General features: G+C 45.8%; 2 protein-coding genes across 5 annotated transcripts; both read right to left on the bottom strand.

Moving 5' to 3' along the window:
• Positions 1 to 340: 340 nt before the first annotated feature.
• Positions 341 to 3,758, bottom strand: LOC120657553 (SAP-like protein BP-73). 3 transcript variants are annotated; one of them, XM_039935891.1, is made up of 3 exons: positions 3,365 to 3,758; positions 2,736 to 2,738; positions 341 to 1,831 (listed from the first exon to the last, which is right to left on the bottom strand). In XM_039935891.1, exons 1-3 carry the CDS (start codon positions 3,741 to 3,743, stop codon positions 687 to 689), a joined length of 1,527 nt encoding a protein of 508 aa, XP_039791825.1. In that variant the 5' UTR covers positions 3,744 to 3,758; the 3' UTR covers positions 341 to 686. The 3 variants fall into 3 exon arrangements, with proteins under 3 accessions (XP_039791825.1, XP_039791827.1, XP_039791826.1); XM_039935893.1 differs by lacking the exon at positions 2,736 to 2,738 and having other exon boundaries at positions 341 to 1,822; XM_039935892.1 differs by lacking the exon at positions 2,736 to 2,738 and having other exon boundaries at positions 408 to 1,831.
• A 148-nt stretch (positions 3,759 to 3,906) lies between these two features.
• LOC120657554 lies at positions 3,907 to 20,996 on the bottom strand. Of its 2 annotated transcripts, XM_039935895.1 has the most exons (6): positions 20,723 to 20,996; positions 20,358 to 20,542; positions 5,053 to 5,236; positions 4,695 to 4,801; positions 4,500 to 4,595; positions 3,907 to 4,189 (listed from the first exon to the last, which is right to left on the bottom strand). In XM_039935895.1, the coding sequence occupies exons 1-5, from the start codon at positions 20,801 to 20,803 to the stop codon at positions 4,502 to 4,504; spliced, it is 651 nt and encodes a 216-aa protein (XP_039791829.1). In that variant the 5' UTR covers positions 20,804 to 20,996; the 3' UTR covers positions 3,907 to 4,189; positions 4,500 to 4,501. The 2 variants fall into 2 exon arrangements, with proteins under 2 accessions (XP_039791829.1, XP_039791828.1); XM_039935894.1 differs by lacking the exon at positions 20,723 to 20,996 and having other exon boundaries at positions 20,358 to 20,716.
• Between the last annotated feature and the right edge of the window lie 1,313 nt (positions 20,997 to 22,309).

Here is a 22,309-nt window from a genome sequence, read left to right as displayed (position 1 = left end):
CCTCTGAACAACAGAAGCGAAGCAATGATGCGGCTGCCTTACCTGTCTCTGAACAAACCCATGCGTTATTCTCCCTCTGCGATGAGCAAAACCTGCATTTCGGCGGTCGATAACAGAAACCAATAATTGCCAGACTTTCTTTATCTGAAAAAATTAAGAGGAAAAATCATCAATACTTGTTCACGGGGTATGATATGATATGATGAAGTTGCAGCACCACCTATATAAAGACACAAACAAAGGGTGCAAGCAAATGTCAACATCTCTTTCGAAAGAGTTGACAGTCCGGTGTTCCACTGCGTCAACACCCAGGAAAAACCCATAATGTTTGAGAACAATATCAGCAACACCAGACGATCCAGTCTTACCCGACCGATGTTTAAATGGACCATCATAGGTCAACTCCTAGAGGGGGGAAAGTGGCAAAAAAAACAAATAGAATGGAATAGGGCATTAGTACAGAAACAAATGTCTCAGCTACCTCACTCCACTAAGCACAGAATTCAGCTAATTGACTAACAAACTAGGTGTACAAAAGGAGCCATCATAAGCTTAGCACAGACCCGAACAAAGTTAGCTAGCCCTGCTCGATCATTTACAATTTTCTATGGAACTGAAAGATAATGCATATGCCCAGACAAGTTGAAACCAAACCGGCGCAAACAGAAGTCATCACCACCTACTTATCAAGCCATGCCACTCAGGATTTCAACCAACTCATTTTTCTTCATCTTTGAGTAGCCTTTGATTCCTCGAGACTTTGCAAGTTCCCGCAGTTCTGCAACCTTCAAAGACCTTAGATCGGAACTTTCTACAGCACTATTACCATGCGATTCATCAATGTCTGTAAAATCAGCAATTTCCAAAGAAGGTTTGGGATACTCCTCATTTAACTCCTCAGTATCAGATTCATCATCTGAAAGAGCATCAAAGTCATCCAAAGAAATATTTTCTGGTTGTATTACAGAATCAGGTTCGTATGGAGAAACTGAGTCAGGCTCGTATGGAGAGACTAAGTCAGGCTCATCTGTAGCAGTCCTCTCATTGAGAGCTGTCTTAGCTTTTTCTACAGCATCATCGACATTATTGGCAATAGACTTGCCATCAGCTTCTGCATCAGCATCTGCGTTGATAACAGACTGGAATTTCACTCCAGGAACAGGGGATCTTCGCCTGAAATTTGAAGCTGGCCTTTTGAAGGGAGCTGGAGGAGGCTTCTTTTGATCTTCCTGGGTGTCATTTTTTGTGCCAAAGATGGTTGAGCTTTGTCTATTTCCGGAATCATTGCTTCGCCTCGTTAGATCAAAATTCTGTTCTTTGTCATCACTGCTCTTCCTTCTTTGGTCCATAGAGTGCTTCCTAAGCAACTTAAGAAGGGAATCAACGCTGCCCCTCTCACCCTGTACTTTTGCAGGTTCGGGCTTCTTGTGTTCCCTGCTTTTCCCTCTAGCTCGTAGTTGTGCTTGAACCCTTTTAAATAGCTCCACAATCTCCTTCTCTCTTTCCCCTGGAGCTGATGTGGCTTGAGGACGAGAATTGCTTGCCAGAGAGATTGGTGGTCCATTTTTGGAGAACATGATATCACTATCAAATTCATCGATGTTCTCAGAATCATCTTTATCCTGGTATGGTTTGCCTTTTCCTCTGGAAGACCCCCCTTTTTGTTGACGGGATATATCCGAATTCCTTGGCCTATGGTTGTTGGGGCTCGCATTACATACCAAAGACACCCTCATTGGCCCCAACATAGGTGATGCACCCATGAAACAAGCTCCTGGAGGGACTCTGCAATCTCCATGATGTACAGGTAAGGCTCCTCTGCCTGAGATCCCTGGCCAGCAAAAACACTGTGTTTTAGCTATTGCTTTAGAAGAAACTAGTGAATTAGGAGGAACAGGCGGCTTAAAATGGAACCGTCAGCATTAATTTCTGCAGTACAAGAGATACGAAATAGATAACAAAATAAACCAAGATTGCACGACTAAAAAGGTTCAACCACAGGAAGACTCCCCCGGGCTTTGAACTCAGGTTGGGATTGGAGCATCAAAGACTCCAGGAGTTCAATGCTCTAAACATCTTGGTAAAAATATCATATCAATGTTGGTATGCACAGAGACCACTTGAATGACACATAAAAACTTAAAGAAGTTTTTAAGGAAAGATAAAGGCCATCGGATGGAGAACGAAATGAACTATTAGAAGTGTCCATACTAAAAACAAAGTGTAACAGGCCCACATTCACCTTTAGTCTAGAATGAAAGTCAGGTCTTTGTGTATAGCTCGATATGAAAACATGATAACATGCTTAAAGAGTATGAGCTATTAATGTGCCTCTCTGTACATCTGCAAGGTACGTACAGTGCTACATCACAAGTGGAGGTGGACAGCATACAGTAAGAGTAGGTCTGTGCATTTTTATGAATCAGCTAACAAGCTGTCCTAATTAAAGCCGAACAACGCAAAAGAGGGAGGTGTTTACACCATGTGTACGGAAAAGATGAAATGCCTGCACTGGACGACATACCAATAAATCGCAACCGACAGCAAGTCTAATGTAAGTAGATAGCCATTGCTTGAAAAGCTGTGGATTAAGCCTGTGTATACGTAATCCTGTTCATGGCGTCTAAATCCCTGATCAATTTAACATATAATTGGCTCTTGCACTTAAACAAAGACGGGAAACTGGAATAGACTTTTGAGTTCGCCAGGCAAGATTGGCACGTACAACAGACAACAAACTGCTGATTTGAATGAGAAGGCACTTGAAGTCTTGAAGACCTATAATAGTTGGGGAAATCTCTACCCAATTTCTTAGTTGATGAGGCTGGCAGTCTTACAATGCACTGGAGTAGGCATCATTTCTATAATTTGTCCATTGAGACATCAGGAACAAAACTAATTTGGCCTTATTTGCTGGTGGAATGGGCTCGTTCCAACAGTTGTATTCTCCATATAACCACCAATATTCCCCTTGTTACTAACTGGGATAGGATTAGGTTTCCGTTTCCTTTCACGATTCACCATTCTCACACGGTGCGATCTGGAGAGCCCAGCACGTTGGAACCCACACCACATAGCAAACAGTCTCTACTATTAGGCTTCCCCCGTATGGCTCGCATTGCGCCCCTCCGTCGCGACAGGGGAGCGCGCGCCGCGGCGGGGGCATTTACTACAGCCGCACAGGGCAGCAGGACAAACGCGTCCAACCACCAGGCGAGGGGGATTGGCGCCGCGGGGTGGCGGTGGAACGAAACCCTATCCGTTAGAAATGGACGGCGCCGCGCCGCGCCGCGCGTACGCGTGCAGCCGGGGCCCGTGGGCTAGCGACACGAGAGGGCGGAGGGGAGGAGGGAGGGTAGCGTACCGCGGTGGTGGAGGACGGCAGGGGCCGCGGCGGACATTCCTTCGTGGGGGTTGGCCGCCCGGAGCGTCCCAGCCGGCGGCGACGGCGGCGGTGGTGAAGCGGCGCCCTGGCTTGGGGCAGAGCGATTTGGTGGTGACAGCTGATAAGCGGAAGAGAGAGACAGAGACTGAGCGGAGTAGAGTTGGGGGATTTTGGCGAGGGTTTTGGCCTGGGCGCGGGCGGGGGACGTGGGCCGGCTCGTGTCACTCGTTCGCTGCTGCTCAGGTCTGAAGATGCATGCATCCGGCGCGACAGGGCGGATGGGCTGCGGGGAGTGGGTTGGTTTTGGACGGCGGAGGACAAGCAGAAAAGCCCAAAGCTGATTCAGTTTGGGCCGCATTTCTGTAGTACATCTACCTCGCCTTCGCTTCGGGTTCGGGCCAACCAACTCTTCACTTTCTGCCTCGCAGAGCTGAACTTCAAGCCCATTGCTTCCCAGAGTTCGTATTCTCTGACCGCTTCATTTTTCCTTTTGAGCCCTTCGTACTTGCAACATTAAAGGGTTAGCAGTTAGACTCAAGACAACATAGCCATCTTTCAGTAGTTCAGTTACATTACACCAAGGAAAACAGAATCCCAAACCAATGATAGCCTACAATACAGTGTCACAGTGACAACAAGTCAGCGACAGCCAGGTATTGGCAAACATCCAGGCATTTACACGCTTGCAGTTGCATAGATTGCCAGCTAAAAAAATACTTTATTTCTGCCAGCGCCCTTCGATGCCATGATAATGGCCTCTTCAGACGGCAGCTGCTTTCTCCTCCAGCTCCAGGTATTGTTTCCCTTGATGCATATAAGAGAAAATAATTTTATAGAGAGCTTCAAAACGGACTCTGCAAGGCGAAGCTACTTGAAACCGGAAAATGTGGGCAAGCAAAAGGGTTCGACGATTCATCAATAACCGATAAGTGCAGCATCACCGGTTTTTAACATGCTGCGCAGCACAAAATTTGTACAGCCAACAACAGAATCTAGCCATGGACCACTTTCACAAGACAAACTCACAATTAACGACTTGTCATTGCCATAACTCACGAGCATGCAACTTAAACGAGAACAAATATCTTAGACAACAGCAAGTGTTACTACTAACCGTCATTTTTTCAGCCACTTGTTGGCAATATTCACCAAAGCTTGGAGATCCAGCTCTACTGCTACAACTGGAGAATCCTGCTCCATGGCGCTACGGCTATTTGCAGAGACAAGAGACGATAACATTGAGCTCAGGCTGAAAGCACTTACCCGGCAGTAAGGAATTAATGATAGCTGAACATAACATGGAACAAACCTGTCCTGTACCGGACCATGATCAACAGATGTCCTCAAAGAATATATCACTCTGCCACAGATACTATGAATAGGAACAGGTCCAAACACACGGCTGTCCCCAGTTACCTGCCAAAAAGGTGGAACCGTGGAGAAATCAGCAGAATGAAAGCATGTAACAGTAATACGGCGACCTATGACAATGGAACATGTTAACCTTGGAGGATATGGCTTGTCGCAATCGCAATCCAACATTTCAGTGTTATACGATGAGGAAAAAGCTGGTGAATAACTGCTCTCTTTTTTTTTTTTACTCTGTGTGTGATATGGCAGAAAACAACAATATGACCCCCCTATGGGCATCGTCATGTCTCACATACCTTGGGCGACACTGATTGATTATCCAGCTGGAGCCAACATTGGTCACGCGCTAATACAAAAGGCTCATCTTTCTCATCCGTAGAAACCATCTCGCATCCTCCTATCGCACCCAACCTTCGAACCAGATAGTGGGATGGTGACTTTGGATGTCTTACCAAAACAACATCACCAACAAAGGCTCTCCTGTGAAAAGTTTTGGGTTACTCTCATTGTTCTTAAGGCGTTAAGGCGAGGCACGGCGAGCGACCCCATCGGCATGGCGAGGCGACGCCTAGGCGAGCAAGGCGACGCCTTATAGCAGCAGGATGTAGGGAGAAAAAGAAAAAAGAGAAGGAAGGAGAAGGGAGAAAAGGAAAAAGAATAAGAGAAAGGAGACAACTTGGCCCAGCCCACTAAAAGCCCAAGCACCACCCCACATCCCCACCAGGCCTGACCTAGCTCCCCTCTCCCGAACACTCTCAAACGCGCCCACCCTTCACTCGCGAGTCACTGCCGGCGGCGGCGGCTGCCTTCCGCTCCGCTCCCTCCTCACCCTCACCCTCTCCCTCCTTCTCCCTCCCTCACCGGAGCTAGCAGGAAGCTTCCCCCTCCTCTCCCTTCTCCCTCCCTCAAGTTCTCCAGATGAGCCGCTACCTGCTGGATCGGCGCCAGCCGCCAGAGCCAGCCAGGGAAGCCTTCCCTTCCTCTCCCTTCTCCCTCCCTTCCTCACGCTCTCCAGATGGCTGCTGTCCGTCGGATCGACGCCAGAGCTAGCAGGAAGCTGTTTCTCCTCTTCCTCCCCCTTCTCCCTCCCTCCCTCTCTCACTTTGCTGCTGTTATGGTAAGGCGTCCATGGACGCCTAGCATTTTTTTTCGCCTGGACGCCTAGGCGACGCCTTAAGAACCATGGTTACTCTTTCAAAAAAAAAAAAGGAAAGAGAAGAAAAGTTCTGAGTTACAGAATGCATAAAAAGCCAAGAAAGACTACCACGTATGAAGGCATACTGTTGTTTAAGATAACTCAATGGAATTTAGTTTACAACAAAGATATATTTGAGGAAGGAAGATGGTAAATTTTTATAAATGGTTGCAGTTAACAATCGAATCATCAAATGAGAAATTGAGAACCAACCCTATATCTGAAAACCATAATGAGTTACCACTGAATATTCATCATATGTTTAGCTAAAGGAATTTTATTATGATTTGTAAAACCACCATGAAGTGCATCTAGGCCCATAGATGTTAATGGTAAGTTTCGGTGATTAATGACAACCGTATGCGACTAACGTGTGTTTTGAAGGAAAAATTAATGATTGATTTAGTCCCATATGAAATGTGAAAAGAGACCCCTCAATTCGAAACAATCATGCATGCCAAGGACTCAATTTCAAAGATTAAGGACCTTTCTAGTCTCAAGTGTCACAAGGAGATGAAGGACACTTGATTTAGATAGGGTTTATAGTTTTTAGTTCTTGACCGTACTATTAAGAGGGGTTCATGAGTTAGTAGCTTGATCAAAATTGAGTTGGCCTTAGAAATCTTGCACACTCGAACAAAAACAGCTCAAGATAGTCAATAGAAGTTAACACAACACTTGGAAGAAGAAACAATCGAAGTAACATTGAAATCCAAGTCAATTCAGCTGAAAACCAGGAAAAACAACAGCACCGGTTGAACCGGTGCCCTAGCGTCGGAGCATCCGATGCTTGCCGAAAGGACCGATGCCCTGTCGGTCTATCTTCTCTGGATGAAGGCTGAAATCAAGTATAGCACCGGTTGAACCGATGGTCAGAAAAGTAAGCACCGGTGCAATGAAAGTTCTTTGTTCCAGAGAGCATGTTTTGGTGGACTTCAACTTCTCTTCAGCACCGGTTGAACCGACGCTTCGGAATCAAAGCACCGGTGCATTGAGCGTCCTATGTTCCAGAGAGCATGGTTTGGTGGACTTCAACTTCTCTTCAGCACCGGTTGAACCGACGCTTCGGAATCAAAGCACCGGTGCATTGAGCGTCCTATGTTCCAGAGAACTTGTTTGAATTAATCAGTAAAACTCTTCAGCACCGGTTGAACCGATGCCTCTACGGAGCATGCACCGGTGCATTGAAGCAAGCCTGGACACTGTGTCAGAACTCCAACGGCTACAATTGGGACACAGAGAGACCGGTTGAACCGACGCCTCAAAACAGACACCCATCGGTTCTTCCGGTGCTCACGGTTTTTCTGCAGTGGACTTCCAACGGCTATGCAACTCCTTCCACTCTATATAAGGGCACCCCATGGCTCATTTCAGTTGCCTTTGACACCCTGAATATTTGAGGCCACCCTTGAGAAGAAGAGAAAGTGCTTTGAGCAAACAAGAGAAGATCTAGCATTTTGTTTGTGCTTCAACCTTGAAGAATCCATCCTTTGCAAGTGTAGCAAGTGTGCTTGAGCTAGGGCCAACTGAGTGTAGGTCAAGTGAAGGCTTAGGAACTTGTTACTCTTGGTGTTTGACGGCACCTAGCCGGTCTTGGTGATCGGGAGGTTCTTGGTGAGCTCTTGGAGTTTGTGGGAGCCCCAAGACGAGAAGTTTGTACACGGTGTGAAGCTCGCCGTTCCGAAGATGGAGAAGGAGCATTCTTAGTGATCACTTGCTTCTTGGTGGAGCAAGGGGGCTATACCCTTGTGTGGGTGCTCCAACGTGGATTAGGGGGGAGCGTCAACTCCTCGATACCACGGGAAAAATCTGGTTGTCTCATGTCCTTTACTTTTACTTCAAGCATTTAATTCCTTCCGTTGCTCTTCTTGCTTGTAGTTTGACTAGGACAACTTGCTTGTTAGCATGAGCTCTTACTTAGGATTTGATCTTGCTAGTGTGCATCCATCTAGGCAAAATGATCATGATAGTGTGTTTACCTACCTAAGGACCCTTTGCTAGCATGCTATAGTGACTAGGTTTCGAATTTTTAGATTGGGCAATACTAGTCTAGGTTAAGGACTAGTTAGAAATTCGAAAAAGTCCCAATTCAACCCCCCTTCTTGGGCCACGATCCTTTCAATTGGTATTAGAGCAAGGGCTCTCTTTGTAGGCTTAAAATCCTAGAGAATGGCCGGGGGAAGTGGTGGTCCACCCAAGCTCGATGGGAGAAACTATGCTTATTGGAAAGCTCGCATGGCGGGTTACCTTGAGGCTATAAATCCCATCGCTTGGGCGGTCACGGAAAAACCTATTGTTGGTCCGTGGAATGAGGATCAAGTCAAATATGGTGCTAGAGCTAAGAATGCTTTATTTGATGCTCTTAGTGAGGAGATCTTTGCTCGTGTTCATAGCAAGAAGATCGCTCATGAAATTTGGGAAGCACTTGAAGCTATCTATGTTGGTTCTAAAAAGCTTCGTGAAGAAAAATATCAAGTGCTTAAGGAAAAACTTAATGAATTCAAAATGCTTCCAAATGAGTTGGTTGAACAAATGTTTGCTCGATTAAATGTGCTTATTGAGGACATTAACGCTCTTGAAATTTCTCCCTTGTCTAACAGTGACATCATACGGAAGATCCTACATTGTCTACACAAGCCCAAGTACAACATCGTCACCTCATTGCTCTATGAGAAGGATCTTGAAACGCTTGAAGTGAGTGATGTTGTTGGGAAGATTCGATCTCATGAGATGTTTCTCTTGGGAGAAGTTGATCCACCGCAAGACAAGAGAGATCTTGCACTCAAAGCTAAGAGTGATCACAAGTCCAAGAAAAAGAACAAGTGCAAAGTTCCATCACCAAGCTCAAGCGAAGATGAAGCTAATGAAGATTCAAGTGATGAAGATGGTGATGTTGAGCTAGCACTTCTCATGAGAAAGACCTCCAAGATGATGTCAAGGTTGAACAAGAGAGGGTACAACTATGACCCTAAGAAAAACAAGTTTCGTACCCGGAAGAGCAAAGACAATGTCAAGAAAGTTTGTTACAATTGTGGCAAATATGGTCATCTCTCATATGATTGTCCGGAGCCTTCAAAACTCAACAAGAAACAAGAAGATGGTGACAATCAATACAAGACTTCAAAGAAAAATCATGAGAAGAAGGACCACAAGAAGAAAGGGTCTCTCACAAGAAAAGAGAAGGTCAAGGCTTTCCTTGGAGAATGGATCACGGATGGTGAATCCTCAAATGATGACTCAAGTGATGAAGAATCAAATAAAAAGATTGTGGGGATTGCCATGCATAATGATGAAGATGATGGTGATGAGGCACCTCTACCTCCACCACCCATGTGCTTAATGGCAAGAGGTAACTCCAAGGTAAGTGATAATGATGACTCCTCTAGTGATGAAAGTGAACATTGCTTATCTCCTATTGAAGTGCAAAACATCCTAGAAGAGTACCAACAAGTGATCAAGAAGTACAAATCAAAATGTAAAGTTCTTGAAATTGAATATGCCAAGCTTAAGGCCTCAAATAATGAGTTAATTGTTAGGCACAATGAGATAATAGAAACTCATGATACAAGCATTGTTCCTAGCAAACAACTTAAAGAGGAGCATGACAAGCTACTTGTTAAGCATGATGAATTAAATGTTAAATATGAGGAAGTAGTTGTGCTTAACAAGTCACTTACTTCATGCAACAAAAAGCTTAAGCTTGATTATGCTAATTTAAATATGAAGTATCAAGAACTTGACCTTGCCTTTGATGCTTTGGATGAAGAACTAAAAGAAACTCAAACAAAAGTCATCAAAGTCAATATAGCTACTTCTTGTGATGATCTTGTGAAGTTGCCTCACCCTACTACTTGTCATCATGCTTCTCCTTCTTGTTCAAAGACTAACCATGATAGGGAGAAACAACTTGAGGAGGAACTTGAAAGCATGAGCAAATGCATGTTCAATGTGACAAGAGGAGAATACTTGCATAAAGAGATTCTCTTCCACAATGCAAGGCACTATGGGACAAATGGACTTGGATCATTTCCCAACCCTCCGGAAAATTGTCCCAAGTCGCCGGAGCTCATGGCATGCTTCAACAAGGAAGTTGGCTCATATTGTCAACATTGTCAAGTCACCGGGCATCACACAAGGGAGTGTCCAATTCCTACACGTCCACCTCCTACCTTGCCTCCTAATTACAAGTCTCAATTCAATGAAAATCATTTCTTGTTAAGCAAGCTTAAAAGTGGTAAGGTTAAGGCAAAGTTTATTGGCACTCAAATTAAGGGAAAGCTACCACGCCAACTATGGGTTCCTAAAGCTTTAGTAATTCATGTCAAAGGACCCAAACTTGCATGGGTTCCCAAACCTCAAAAGTGATTCACTTGTGTGTAGGTGAACTACAAAGCCGGTGGCAAGCATTGGGTGCTTGATAGCGGATGTACACAACACATGACCGGCTATGTAAAGATGTTCACCTCACTAGATGAAGATGTGGGCGATTATGAACATGTCACCTTTGGTGACAACTCAAAAGGAAAAGTGGTAGGTTTGGGTAAGGTAGCCATAACCAAGGAACTCTCTATCTCTAATGTGTTGCTTGTTGAGTCGGTTAGTTTTAATTTGTTATCTATTGCTCAACTTTGTGATTTAGGACTAATATGCACCTTTAGTGATAGCGAGGTTGTAGTGACAAGCAAGGAGGACAAGAGCTTAATATTCAAAGGATTTCGACATGGTAACATCTACCTTATTGACTTCTCATCTAATGATGCAAGCTTGGCGACATGTCTCTTCTCCAAGAACTCCATGGGTTGGCTTTGGCATCGCCGCATTGCTCATATTGGCATGAGTCAACTCAAGAAGGCCTTCAAACGAGGTATGGTGGTTGGTGTTAAAGATGTTACATTTGACAAAAACAAATTGTGTAGTGCTTGTCAAGCCGGGAAGCAATTTGCATCATCACATCCCATGAAAGCTTATTTGTCAACATCAAGATGCTTGGAGCTACTACACATGGATCTCTTTGGGCCAACCACCTACAAAAGTCTTGGCGGTAATCTCTATTGTCTTGTAATTGTTGATGATTATTCTAGATATACTTGGACTTTATTTTTAGAGGACAAAAGCAAGACTATGGGGATCTTCAAGATTTTTGTCAAGCAAGATCAAAATGAATTTGAGTCAAGTGTTGTGAAGGTCCGGAGTGACAATGGCACGGAGTTTAGAAACACTCAAGTAGAAGAGCTTTGCAACGACTTGGGGATCAAGCATGAGTTTTCATCAACATACACACCCCAACAAAATGGAGTGGTGGAGAGGAAGAACAAGACATTGATCACTCTTGCAAGAGCAATGTTGGATGACTATGGCATCTCACAAAGATTTTGGGCGGAAGCCATCAACACCGCATGCCATGCGTCCAACCGAGTTTATCTTCACCGCTTCTTGGGAAAGACACCCTATGAGCTTCTCATTGGGAGGAAGCCCAACATCTCCTACTTCCGGGTGTTTGGTTGCAAGTGCTACATCTTCAAGAAAAGGAAGCACCTAGGCAAGTTTGAAAGTAGATGTGATGTTGGTTTTCTTATTGGTTATTCATCAAACTCCAAAGCATATCGAGTATTCAATAGTGCTACAAGCAAGATTGAAGAAACTTGTGATGTGGAGTTTGATGAGACTAATGGCTCCCAAGGGGAAGTTTTCTCTTGTGATGATGTAGGTGATGAACCACTTCGAGAAGTCATGAAGAACATCACTATTGGGCAAGTCAAGCCAAAGGAGGAAGTAGAAGAGCTACAAGCCTCATCCACTCAAGTGGAAGTCACTTCCAAGGATGACTCAAAAGATGAAGACAAGTCTACATCATCACATCACCATGATGAGTCGTCCGATGAAGAAGATGATGCCTCACCTCCTTTTCATGATGCCCAAGATGAACAAGTGGTTGAAGAACAACTTCCATTTGATGACACGCACATCACAAGTGAACAAGCCCAAGCTCAAGATCAAGATGACGAATCACTAGAAGAATCAACGTCACAAGCACAAGAGAGGCATACAAGAACTTCAAGGAATCATCCCATTGACTTGGTCATGGGTAACCCCTCTAGTGGAGTAAGAAGACGTCAATATGCCTCTTTTTGTGAACATTACTCGTTTGTTTCTTGCTTGGAACCCACAAATATAGATGAAGCTCTTGAGGACCCGGATTGGGTGATGGCCATGCAAGAAGAGCTCAACAACTTCACCCGCAATGAAGTTTGGGTTCTTGAAGAACGTCCTCAAGACAAGAATATCATTGGTACTAAGTGGGTCTTCCGCAACAAACAAGATGAGCATGGTGTAGTGATTCGCAACAAGGCAAGACTTGTGGCAAAGGGCTTTGCACAAGTTGAAGGGTTGGACTTTGGTGAAACATTTGCCCCCGTTGCAAGACTTGAAGCCATTCGTATCCTTTTAGCGTACGCTTCACATCATAACATGAAACTCTTTCAAATGGATGTGAAAAGTGCGTTCTTAAATGGCTTGATTAATGAGTTGGTATTTGTTGAACAACCTCCCGGGTTTGAGGACCCTAGATATCCTAATCATGTTTATAGGTTGCACAAGGCGCTCTACGGGCTCAAGCAAGCGCCAAGGGCTTGGTATGAACGCCTCCGTGACTTCCTTATCAACAAGGGCTTCAAGATCGGGAGTGTGGATACAACTCTATTCACAAAATTCATCAATAAAGAGCTATTTGTATGTCAAATTTATATTGATGATATCATTTTTGGTTCAACTAATCCCACTCTTTGCAAAGATTTTGGAGAAATAATGGCTAGGGAATTTGAGATGTCCATGATCGGTGAGCTCAATTTCTTCCTTGGGTTTCAAATCAAGCAATTGAAGGAAGGGACTTTCATCCATCAAGAAAAGTAAAGTATACAAAGGATATTCTCAAGAAATTCAAGATGGATGATTGCAAGCCGATCAAGACTCCAATGCCAACTAATGGACATCTTGACTTAGATGAGGGAGGTAAATCGGTTGACCAAACTCTTTATCGTTCTATGATTGGGTCACTTCTTTACCTAACCGCATCTAGGCCCGATATCATGTTTAGCGTATGCATGTGTGCCCGTTTTCAAGCTAATCCTAAGGAATCACACATTAGTGCCGTTAAGAGGATCCTTAGGTATCTCAAGCATACGCCTAGCATAGGCTTGTGGTACCCCAAAGGCGCTAGTTTTACACTCTTGGGATACTCGGATTCGGACTTTGCCGGATGCCGTGTGGATCGCAAGAGTACATCGGGTGGGTGCCACTTGCTAGGGCGTTCCTTAGTCTCTTGGTCGTCAAAGAAACAAAATTCCGTGGCCTTGTCAACCGCGGAGGCGGAATATATTGCCGCCGGGGCTTGTTGTGCTCAAATCCTCTATATGAAGCAAAGCCTCTTGGACTATGGTGTAGTATTAGATAGGATCCCGCTCCTTTGTGATAACGAGAGTGCCGTTAAAATTGCTAATAACCCGGTTCAACACTCTCGCACCAAGCACATAGATATTCGCCATCACTTTCTAAGAGATCATGTGGCAAGGAATGATATACTACTTTGTGGTGTTCGTTCCGAAGATCAATTGGCGGATATCTTCACCAAACCTCTAGATGAGAGCACCTTTTGTAGGTTGCGAAGTGAGCTTAACGTTTTAGATGCTTCTAACGTCATATAATTGCCTTGTCATATAGATGCATTTCATTTGTACATGTGCTAGGGGCTTGTCTAACCTTGTCAAGATAGTGATGAACATGGGTCTTGCATGAGCCGGTGGTCTTTGTTTCGCTCATGGCATGAAGATTGGTTCATCATGAAGAAGCTTGCCGAGGGTTCAAACTTGACAAGATAGATTTAAAATTTTGCAATGCATGTGCTTGTCATATAGAATGCATCCATATTCAATCTCTCGCGTTGCATTGGCATTGCATCACGTTAGTAGCATCACAAGGGAGCAAATCACACTTCGAGAAAGATATTCATGCTAAATATGATATATCATCTCCACAAGAGTGATAAGATCAATGTTGCGCTTTCATGCCTATTGAGCCACGTCCTATCGAACTTAAAGTTTCAATCTCTAAGTTCATAGGCAAAGTGGCTCATACATTTGGTTTTTGTGTTTAAACCTCGCTTGGATCTTAATTTGCCTATGTTAATATAAAAGCTTGTGAGCACTTAGAATGAGTGTTTGAGGGGTGAGGTTGTCTCTCGAAAATGATCCAAATTGAGTGTTTATGGCTTTGGTTTTGAGAATTTGGATCAGAAGTAGAGTTTGTAGTTCAGCAGAAATTTTCCTTAACCACCGGTTAAACCGACGCCCTGTGTTTTTGCTTCATCGGTTCAACCGGTGCTTAAAGTCTTCGTGGCACGGTTTCTGCATCGCCTCTGGAACAACCTCCGGCCGTTACACCGGTGCTCACCGGTGCTTCCGATGGTTGGCGGATGAACGACGCATAAGCATCGGTTCAACCGGTGCTACTATGTGGAGTTTTGGCCCGTGCCTTGTCTCTGGACCTTACTCCTGCCGTTGCACCGACGCCCATCGGATGTTCCGATGCCCCAGTAACGGTTCTTCTGGTGCCCTTTTGACCACGTTTTCCTCCCAAATCAGATCTGGTCAAAGTTACACCGGTGATTACACCGACGGTCTTTTCTCCAAACCATCGGACCTTCCGGTGCTTAGGGTTGGCAGGCCCGCCCGTTATGTTTTCACTTAATCTTTCCGCGGGCCCACGCGTCAGTCTCACTCACTGTTCTTCTCCCTTCTCGCGAAACCGCCGCCCTCACACACGCCCGTACGCCGCTCCGCCGCCGCCACTCCCGCGACGCCCCTCCACTGCCGCACGCGCGCCGCTCTTGCCCAACTTCGCCGCCGCGCCACGCGCCAGCGCTTGCGCACGCGCCGCGCCTGCGCCCGCGCCACGCAGCGCCGCCCTGCGCTCCCCTGCGCCGCCCGCCACCGCGCGCCGTCGCCTTCCACGAGCAGCGCCGCCGCTTCGCAGCACCTCCGCACGCGCGTTCCCCTGCTCCTTTGCCCTACTCGAGCCGCAGCAAGGGCTCTGTCTCACTCCCTACACCCTTTGATCAGGCGCACTCAAGGTGCTCGAGGAATTGCCTCTTAGGTCTTTCTTCAATTTCTTCCCTGAATTGCAAGGGTATGACCTTTACACCTTGTTGCAAAGTGAAATTACTTTCATACATCATCCTTTGCACACATGTTTACATATATCTTTGCCTTGATCACACACATAAGAATCTTGTCACTTATCTTTGCACATGCTCACATAGATATCTTTTAAATCCTTTAGCATGTCATCGATATCAAGGCTGCTATCCACTAGATTTCACGTCATAGGCTCAAATCAAAACTTTGTTTTGACTCTCTATGTCAGATGGCTGGTGACAAGAAGGGCAAGAGCAAGATGGTTGTGCAGAAAAAGAAGAAGCGCACCCGTGAGGACCGCGAGCGAGAGCAGGCTGAGGCAGTGGCAGATGCAGCTGACAGGCAGGGATCACTCAGGATCAGGGATCCTCAGGCTCAGGGGGAGCCACAGCAGCAGTTACGTCGCTCAGGACGTACTCAGACAGCTCAGGCCACACCTGAGTCCCGCTCTCGTCCACGGACTCGAGGTGGTGGCACTCAGAGGGGAGCAGGTCATGCACAGCAGCAGCACACTGACAGTCAGACTCAGTCAGGAGGTCAGGATAGTGGTGAGGAGCTGCCCGAGGTTGAGTTGTTCGATCTCAGGGGTATTCCAGGACCTAGGGTCAAGAGACTGCGTTATGTGACCCCGGAGCAGTGGTTTCCCGAGCAGAGGGATGTCAGAGTTGATCGTCGTTTTTACACTCTGCTTCAGGAGTCTTTTTACCACACCTACTGCCAGTTGGACATCAAGATTAGTGAGCACAAGATGCTCCACTGGATAGCTATGCGTGTAGCAGCAGGTGGGACTCCAGTGCTTCCTCTCTTTGAGAGATATGTTGGATTGCCTGCTCTACTCAGTGAGAGGTCCAGGTATATTCGAGAGTGGGTTCGAGTCTTCTACGCCACTCTGTTTATTGAGGAGGACCGGCAGTTTATTGACTTCATGTTCCAGGAGAGGCACTATCGTCTGACCCGAGCACGACTGGCTACCTATCTTGGAGTTCAGATTGCCGAGGAGCCACACTTCATACACTATCAGGCTTATGGCAGCACGGTACCTCCTCGACGTCCTCATGAGTCTCATGTACCATCTGACGAGGAGATCAGTATTCTCTTCCAGCAGCCCTTCCTGCCTGGCACACCGAGGACTCCGGACAGGCTGACTCACGTGGCACACTCTGTTCACCTAGCTTTGAGGAAGAGTCTGTTGTTCCGGATTGGATACAACGAGGGGATTACAGCTCTGCAGCAGTGGCTCTTATTGTATATCATGGCAGGACGAGACTTTGACCTCGTTGACTTCTTTATCTGCGAGCTTGAGGACGTGATTCTAGATGGGATGACAGTTCACCGTCGTCATCCGTTTGCTCATTGGATCTGTTGGATTCTGGCTCAGCTAAGTCAGAATGAGCATATGGATGAGCTGGAGCACTCGAGGACGCTCTTCAGTTTTTACTCACCAGCTACTCCTCGAGACGGTCGTCGTGGCTCGAGAGGCCAGCGCCGAGCACAGCGGGTTCTGGATGAGCGTTTCTTGGCTGAGGGCAGAGTTGCAGATGATCCGACAGCAGCCGAGGACGCTTCACTAGCAGCTGCAGAGGCCCAGCTCCCACACTACCTGATCACTGACTCAGAGGACTCGGAGGATGACGAGGACTTCATTCCCACTGTTACCGTCCCTCGAGGAGCTCATGATGATGAGGCAGGATCTTCTGGTGCAGCACGAGCCCCCGCTCCTCCAGTCTCCACCGCTCAGGTCACTCAGCCCGATGCACTCGCTGCTATTCTTACTCGGCTCTCAGATCAGCAGGACAGATTTGCAGCAGCTCAGCTGAGCATGCAGGCCGAGCAGGCTCGCCAGCAGGAGGCCCAGACTCTAGTGCTTGAGGGGATTCGGCAGCAGCAGGAGGCCATGAGGTTACAGCTTCAGCAGCAGTCCCAGATCCAGCAGCAGATGTTTACCTTCTTCTCGGGATGCTTCGGTCAGCTGCACCGACACACTGGACTGCCTGAGCCTCAGCTCCCTACACCCCAGCAGCTCCAGTTCGACCCCACTGCTCCTCCTCCACCTGCTGGCGGTTTCATGCAGACACCCTTGTCATCTTTCCCGGTGTCACCACTTCTACCGACCGGGTTGTTTGCCAGTCCTGTTCCTACTGCTGCCCCGGTTCCTGCTCCACAGCCTAGTGTCTGGACAGCCGAGCAGCGTGTAGAGTTTCATAGACAGCAGCAGATCCTACACCAGCTCCAGCACCCCTCAGCTCAGTCACTCACATTTGATTCTCCTTCTCAGCCTGAGGTGATCCGTCCATCCGTCGTGCGCATCACTCAGCCAGACCTGACTCCCGTCACGTCTGCTCCTCCGACGGACTCCACGATCGTAGCCGCGCCAGCTTCTACCGCTACTCCAGCTACTTCTGCTGCTCCGACGACTCCGGTCGAGCAGAAGTCTTCTTCGGTCGACGACGACTGGACGGACGACGACGCCGACGACTCCGCCGCTCAGTATTCCACCGGACCCAGCAAGAAGACTCCGCCTTCTCCAGCTCAGGATTAGATCGCCTTTCTTTTTGGTGTTTTGTTGCCAAAGGGGGAGATAGATAGGGGGAGTAGAGATAGGGGGAGCTTGGTGGTTTGTGGCGTGATTGGATCTTCATGGTTTTTTGTGTATGGACATGTTATTTGGATATTGCGTATGCTCTGTGTTATCATGTCCCTACATGTGCTTTATTTCAAGTAATGCATGCTTATTTATCGCTTTCAATTTCATATCTTGTGTATCTCTACTTTGTGTTGTCATCAATCACCAAAAAGGGGGAGATTGAAGTGCATCTAGGCCCATAGATGTTAATGGTAAGTTTCGGTGATTAATGACAACCGTATGCGACTAACGTGTGTTTTGAAGGAAAAATTAATGATTGATTTAGTCCCATATGAAATGTGAAAAGAGACCCCTCAATTCGAAACAATCATGCGTGCCAAGGACTCAATTTCAAAGATTAAGGACCTTTCTAGTCTCAAGTGTCACAAGGAGATGAAGGACACTTGATTTAGATAGGGTTTATAGTTTTTAGTTCTTGACCGTACTATTAAGAGGGGTTCATGAGTTAGTAGCTTGATCAAAATTGAGTTGGCCTTAGAAATCTTGCACACTCGAACAAAAACAGCTCAAGATAGTCAATAGAAGTTAACACAACACTTGGAAGAAGAAACAATCGAAGTAACATTGAAATCCAAGTCAATTCAGCTGAAAACCAGGAAAAACAACAGCACCGGTTGAACCGGTGCCCTAGCGTCGGAGCATCCGATGCTTGCCGAAAGGACCGATGCCCTGTCGGTCTATCTTCTCTGGATGAAGGCTGAAATCAAGTATAGCACCGGTTGAACCGATGGTCAGAAAAGTAAGCACCGGTGCAATGAAAGTTCTTTGTTCCAGAGAGCATGTTTTGGTGGACTTCAACTTCTCTTCAGCACCGGTTGAACCGACGCTTCGGAATCAAAGCACCGGTGCATTGAGCGTCCTATGTTCCAGAGAGCATGGTTTGGTGGACTTCAACTTCTCTTCAGCACCGGTTGAACCGACGCTTCGGAATCAAAGCACCGGTGCATTGAGCGTCCTATGTTCCAGAGAACTTGTTTGAATTAATCAGTAAAACTCTTCAGCACCGGTTGAACCGATGCCTCTACGGAGCATGCACCGGTGCATTGAAGCAAGCCTGGACACTGTGTCAGAACTCCAACGGCTACAATTGGGACACAGAGAGACCGGTTGAACCGACGCCTCAAAACAGACACCTATCGGTTCTTCCGGTGCTCACGGTTTTTCTGCAGTGGACTTCCAACGGCTATGCAACTCCTTCCACTCTATATAAGGGCACCCCATGGCTCATTTCAGTTGCCTTTGACACCCTGAATACTTGAGGCCACCCTTGAGAAGAAGAGAAAGTGCTTTGAGCAAACAAGAGAAGATCTAGCATTTTGTTTGTGCTTCAACCTTGAAGAATCCATCCTTTGCAAGTGTAGCAAGTGTGCTTGAGCTAGGGCCAACTGAGTGTAGGTCAAGTGAAGGCTTAGGAACTTGTTACTCTTGGTGTTTGACGGCACCTAGCCGGTCTTGGTGATCGGGAGGTTCTTGGTGAGCTCTTGGAGTTTGTGGGAGCCCCAAGACGAGAAGTTTGTACACGGTGTGAAGCTCGCCGTTCCGAAGATGGAGAAGGAGCATTCTTAGTGATCACTTGCTTCTTGGTGGAGCAAGGGGGCTATACCCTTGTGTGGGTGCTCCAACGTGGATTAGGGGGGAGCGTCAACTCCTCGATACCACGGGAAAAATCTGGTTGTCTCATGTCCTTTACTTTTACTTCAAGCATTTAATTCCTTCCGTTGCTCTTCTTGCTTGTAGTTTGACTAGGACAACTTGCTTGTTAGCGTGAGCTCTTACTTAGGATTTGATCTTGCTAGTGTGCATCCATCTAGACAAAATGATCATGATAGTGTGTTTACCTACCTAAGGACCCTTTGCTAGCATGCTATAGTGACTAGGTTTCGAATTTTTAGATTGGGCAATACTAGTCTAGGTTAAGGACTAGTTAGAAATTCGAAAAAGTCCCAATTCAACCCCCCTTCTTGGGCCACGATCCTTTCACACCATTAGTTGCATTGTCAGTCATGTCACCGAATAAAGGTCCCTGTTTAAACGTTGTATTCCTTTTGTCCTTAGAATTTATATGCATTTCTGGTATCTTATATCAGTGAAAATGAGCACTAAAGTCAATCATTCATCAATGAAAGGGACTCAGCTAGCATCAAGTTGAACTAAGCTCATCACATCCATTCAGCACATGCTTGAGTTTTTTTTAGAAAAAGGATAACCCTGCTTTTATTGAAAGCATAAAATTCAGTACAAGGTAGTCACCGCTGGGGACTCCAGGTTACAAGCAAGAGCAGAATACCAAAACAGGGACAAGTCCAATATGAAACGACCGACACGAAAGCCTAGCCAACAACACAATGCTTGAGTTGCTTGACTAGTGAAATGCCTAGGATGAGTAAGCATTAGGCAAAATTTTGTTTAGACTCACCGTGAGTGCAAATCCTATGACAATAACAGCTAAACACGAAAACATACTACTGCCAAAGACCATAATGATCCACGGGGTTGGACAGTATCCTGGTTCGGAATTAACACAGTCAGAGGTGGCACTAAACCACCGCAGCATAACAGGCAAGGGATTATTACGTCGGATTGTTTGGGTAATGCAGCAGTCTCCTGACAAGCATAGCCGCACCGTCGCTGTGTATAGTCGGGGCCATCTCGCGGCCCGCGTTGTGGCACCAGGACGCGAAAGTGAGCTGGCCTTGTGAGAACAAGTCATTGAAGCAGGGCACGATCTCATGATACCTGATCTCACCGTCATAATGCCTCTGCAGCCAAAAGGGTAAAAGAATCGGAGGACAGTGGCGATGACAGTGAAGCGCCAAATACCAAATTAAAGAAAGAATCGATGTCAATCTATCTTCGATACGTTGGCATACTGCACTTGTTATGAGGGACTGGGGTAGCATACTAGTGAAGGATGGAGATCGAAAATGTGAGGAGCGGACCTTCAAGGAGATGACGGCGGAGTCGCGCATCTTGCTGTGGGCGTAGCGGAGCAGTGTGGCCCAGGTCGTCGGAGACGCCATTTTAGAACAGCGTCGGTTTGTGAGCACGGGACGAGCGGAGGACCTGAGGAGGAGATCGTCTTCGGCGACCGGCGGAGGCTGTGGATCTCTCGACCGCAACGACGGCGGCAGCGGCGGCCCTTGCCCTAAATGTCCTTCCACTTTGAGTGGAGGACGCGTGTGACGTGTCGACTGCTGGGAGGAGGCTGGGACTGGGAGTGGGAGTGGGAGCAAGGGGCGCGCGGAGGTGGTTGTGCCTGGGCCGCGCGAGAGCCTCTATTGAGCCCATGTTACGTGTTCGGCCTTTCGCACAAGCGGGAAGGCCTTTGTACAGTATATCTCTTTCCTTTCGAAAGAAAAAAAAAACGACAATGTTTGGAATTCTTCTTCCATGATGAGACTACGAGACACAATCAACAAGACAACAAGAAAGAGCAAGGGCACGAGCACGAGGATACGTTGACTATCCATTTTGACACATGTGCATCATCGATTAACCAAAAACTAAAAACAATTGACGTAAATTCATTTTAGTGTCGGAAGAAGTCTACATAACCTCATCAACTATTGTACCTAGACGGCTTAACCCCCCAAACTACAAAATTAGTTATTTTACTCCTGAACTTTTCAAAACCGCCCAAATAACCCCAAGGCTATTTTGGATGGTGGTTTTGTCTTTTCTTTTTTATTTATTTCAGCTGAATCGTTGAAAAATGATAACAAATCACAAAAAAGACCAAATATTGAAAATAAAATTTTGTTGGAATCTACATAAGTAGATCTACATAGTGAATATACAATATGGTATGCTTTAGTACAAATTTTTTGTTGTAGATTTAGATCTATACTTTTTGCAATTAACGGAAATAATTCATATCTGCAATTTCCATTGTCTAATTGTGGTGAAATTTTTATGGTGGGATAACTATTGTAGGCTTGAAACTTCATACTCATTGGATCATGTATACCTTTGTTATAAATTTATTTATTTTCATGCTAGTTAATTTTAAATAAATCTATAACTAAATTATACATGATCCAATGAGTATGAAATTTTTACTAAAGTTCAAGCATACAATAATTAGCCCACCATAAAAGTTTCACTACATTTGTACAATGAAAATTGCAGATATGAATTGTTTCTATTAATTGCAAAAAAATATAGATCTAAATCTACAACAAAAATTGTGTACTAGAACATACTATATTATATATTCACTATATATATCTACTCATGTAGAGTCCAACAAAATTTGATTTTTATTTTTTTGGATTTTTTTCTATGATTTTTTATGATTTTTCAAAGATTCAGCTGAAATAAATAATAAAAAAAGGCAAAACCACCATCCAAAACCGCCTTGAGAGGTTATTTGGCCGGTTTTGAAAAATTCGGGAGGTAGAATAACCAGTTTTATAGTTTGGGGGTTAAATAGTCTAGATCCATTAGTTGAGGGGATTATGTAGACTTCTTCCTTTCAGTGTCTCATCCTCTTCCTCTGCGACTCGAGTCATGATATAGCGTGAAGG

This window comes from Panicum virgatum, chromosome 1N, assembly GCF_016808335.1.
Source record: "Panicum virgatum strain AP13 chromosome 1N, P.virgatum_v5, whole genome shotgun sequence".
Taxonomy (NCBI): domain Eukaryota; kingdom Viridiplantae; phylum Streptophyta; class Magnoliopsida; order Poales; family Poaceae; genus Panicum; species Panicum virgatum.
The sequence above is the reverse complement of the archived record's forward strand: the minus strand, read 5'-3'. Positions and strand labels throughout refer to the sequence as shown.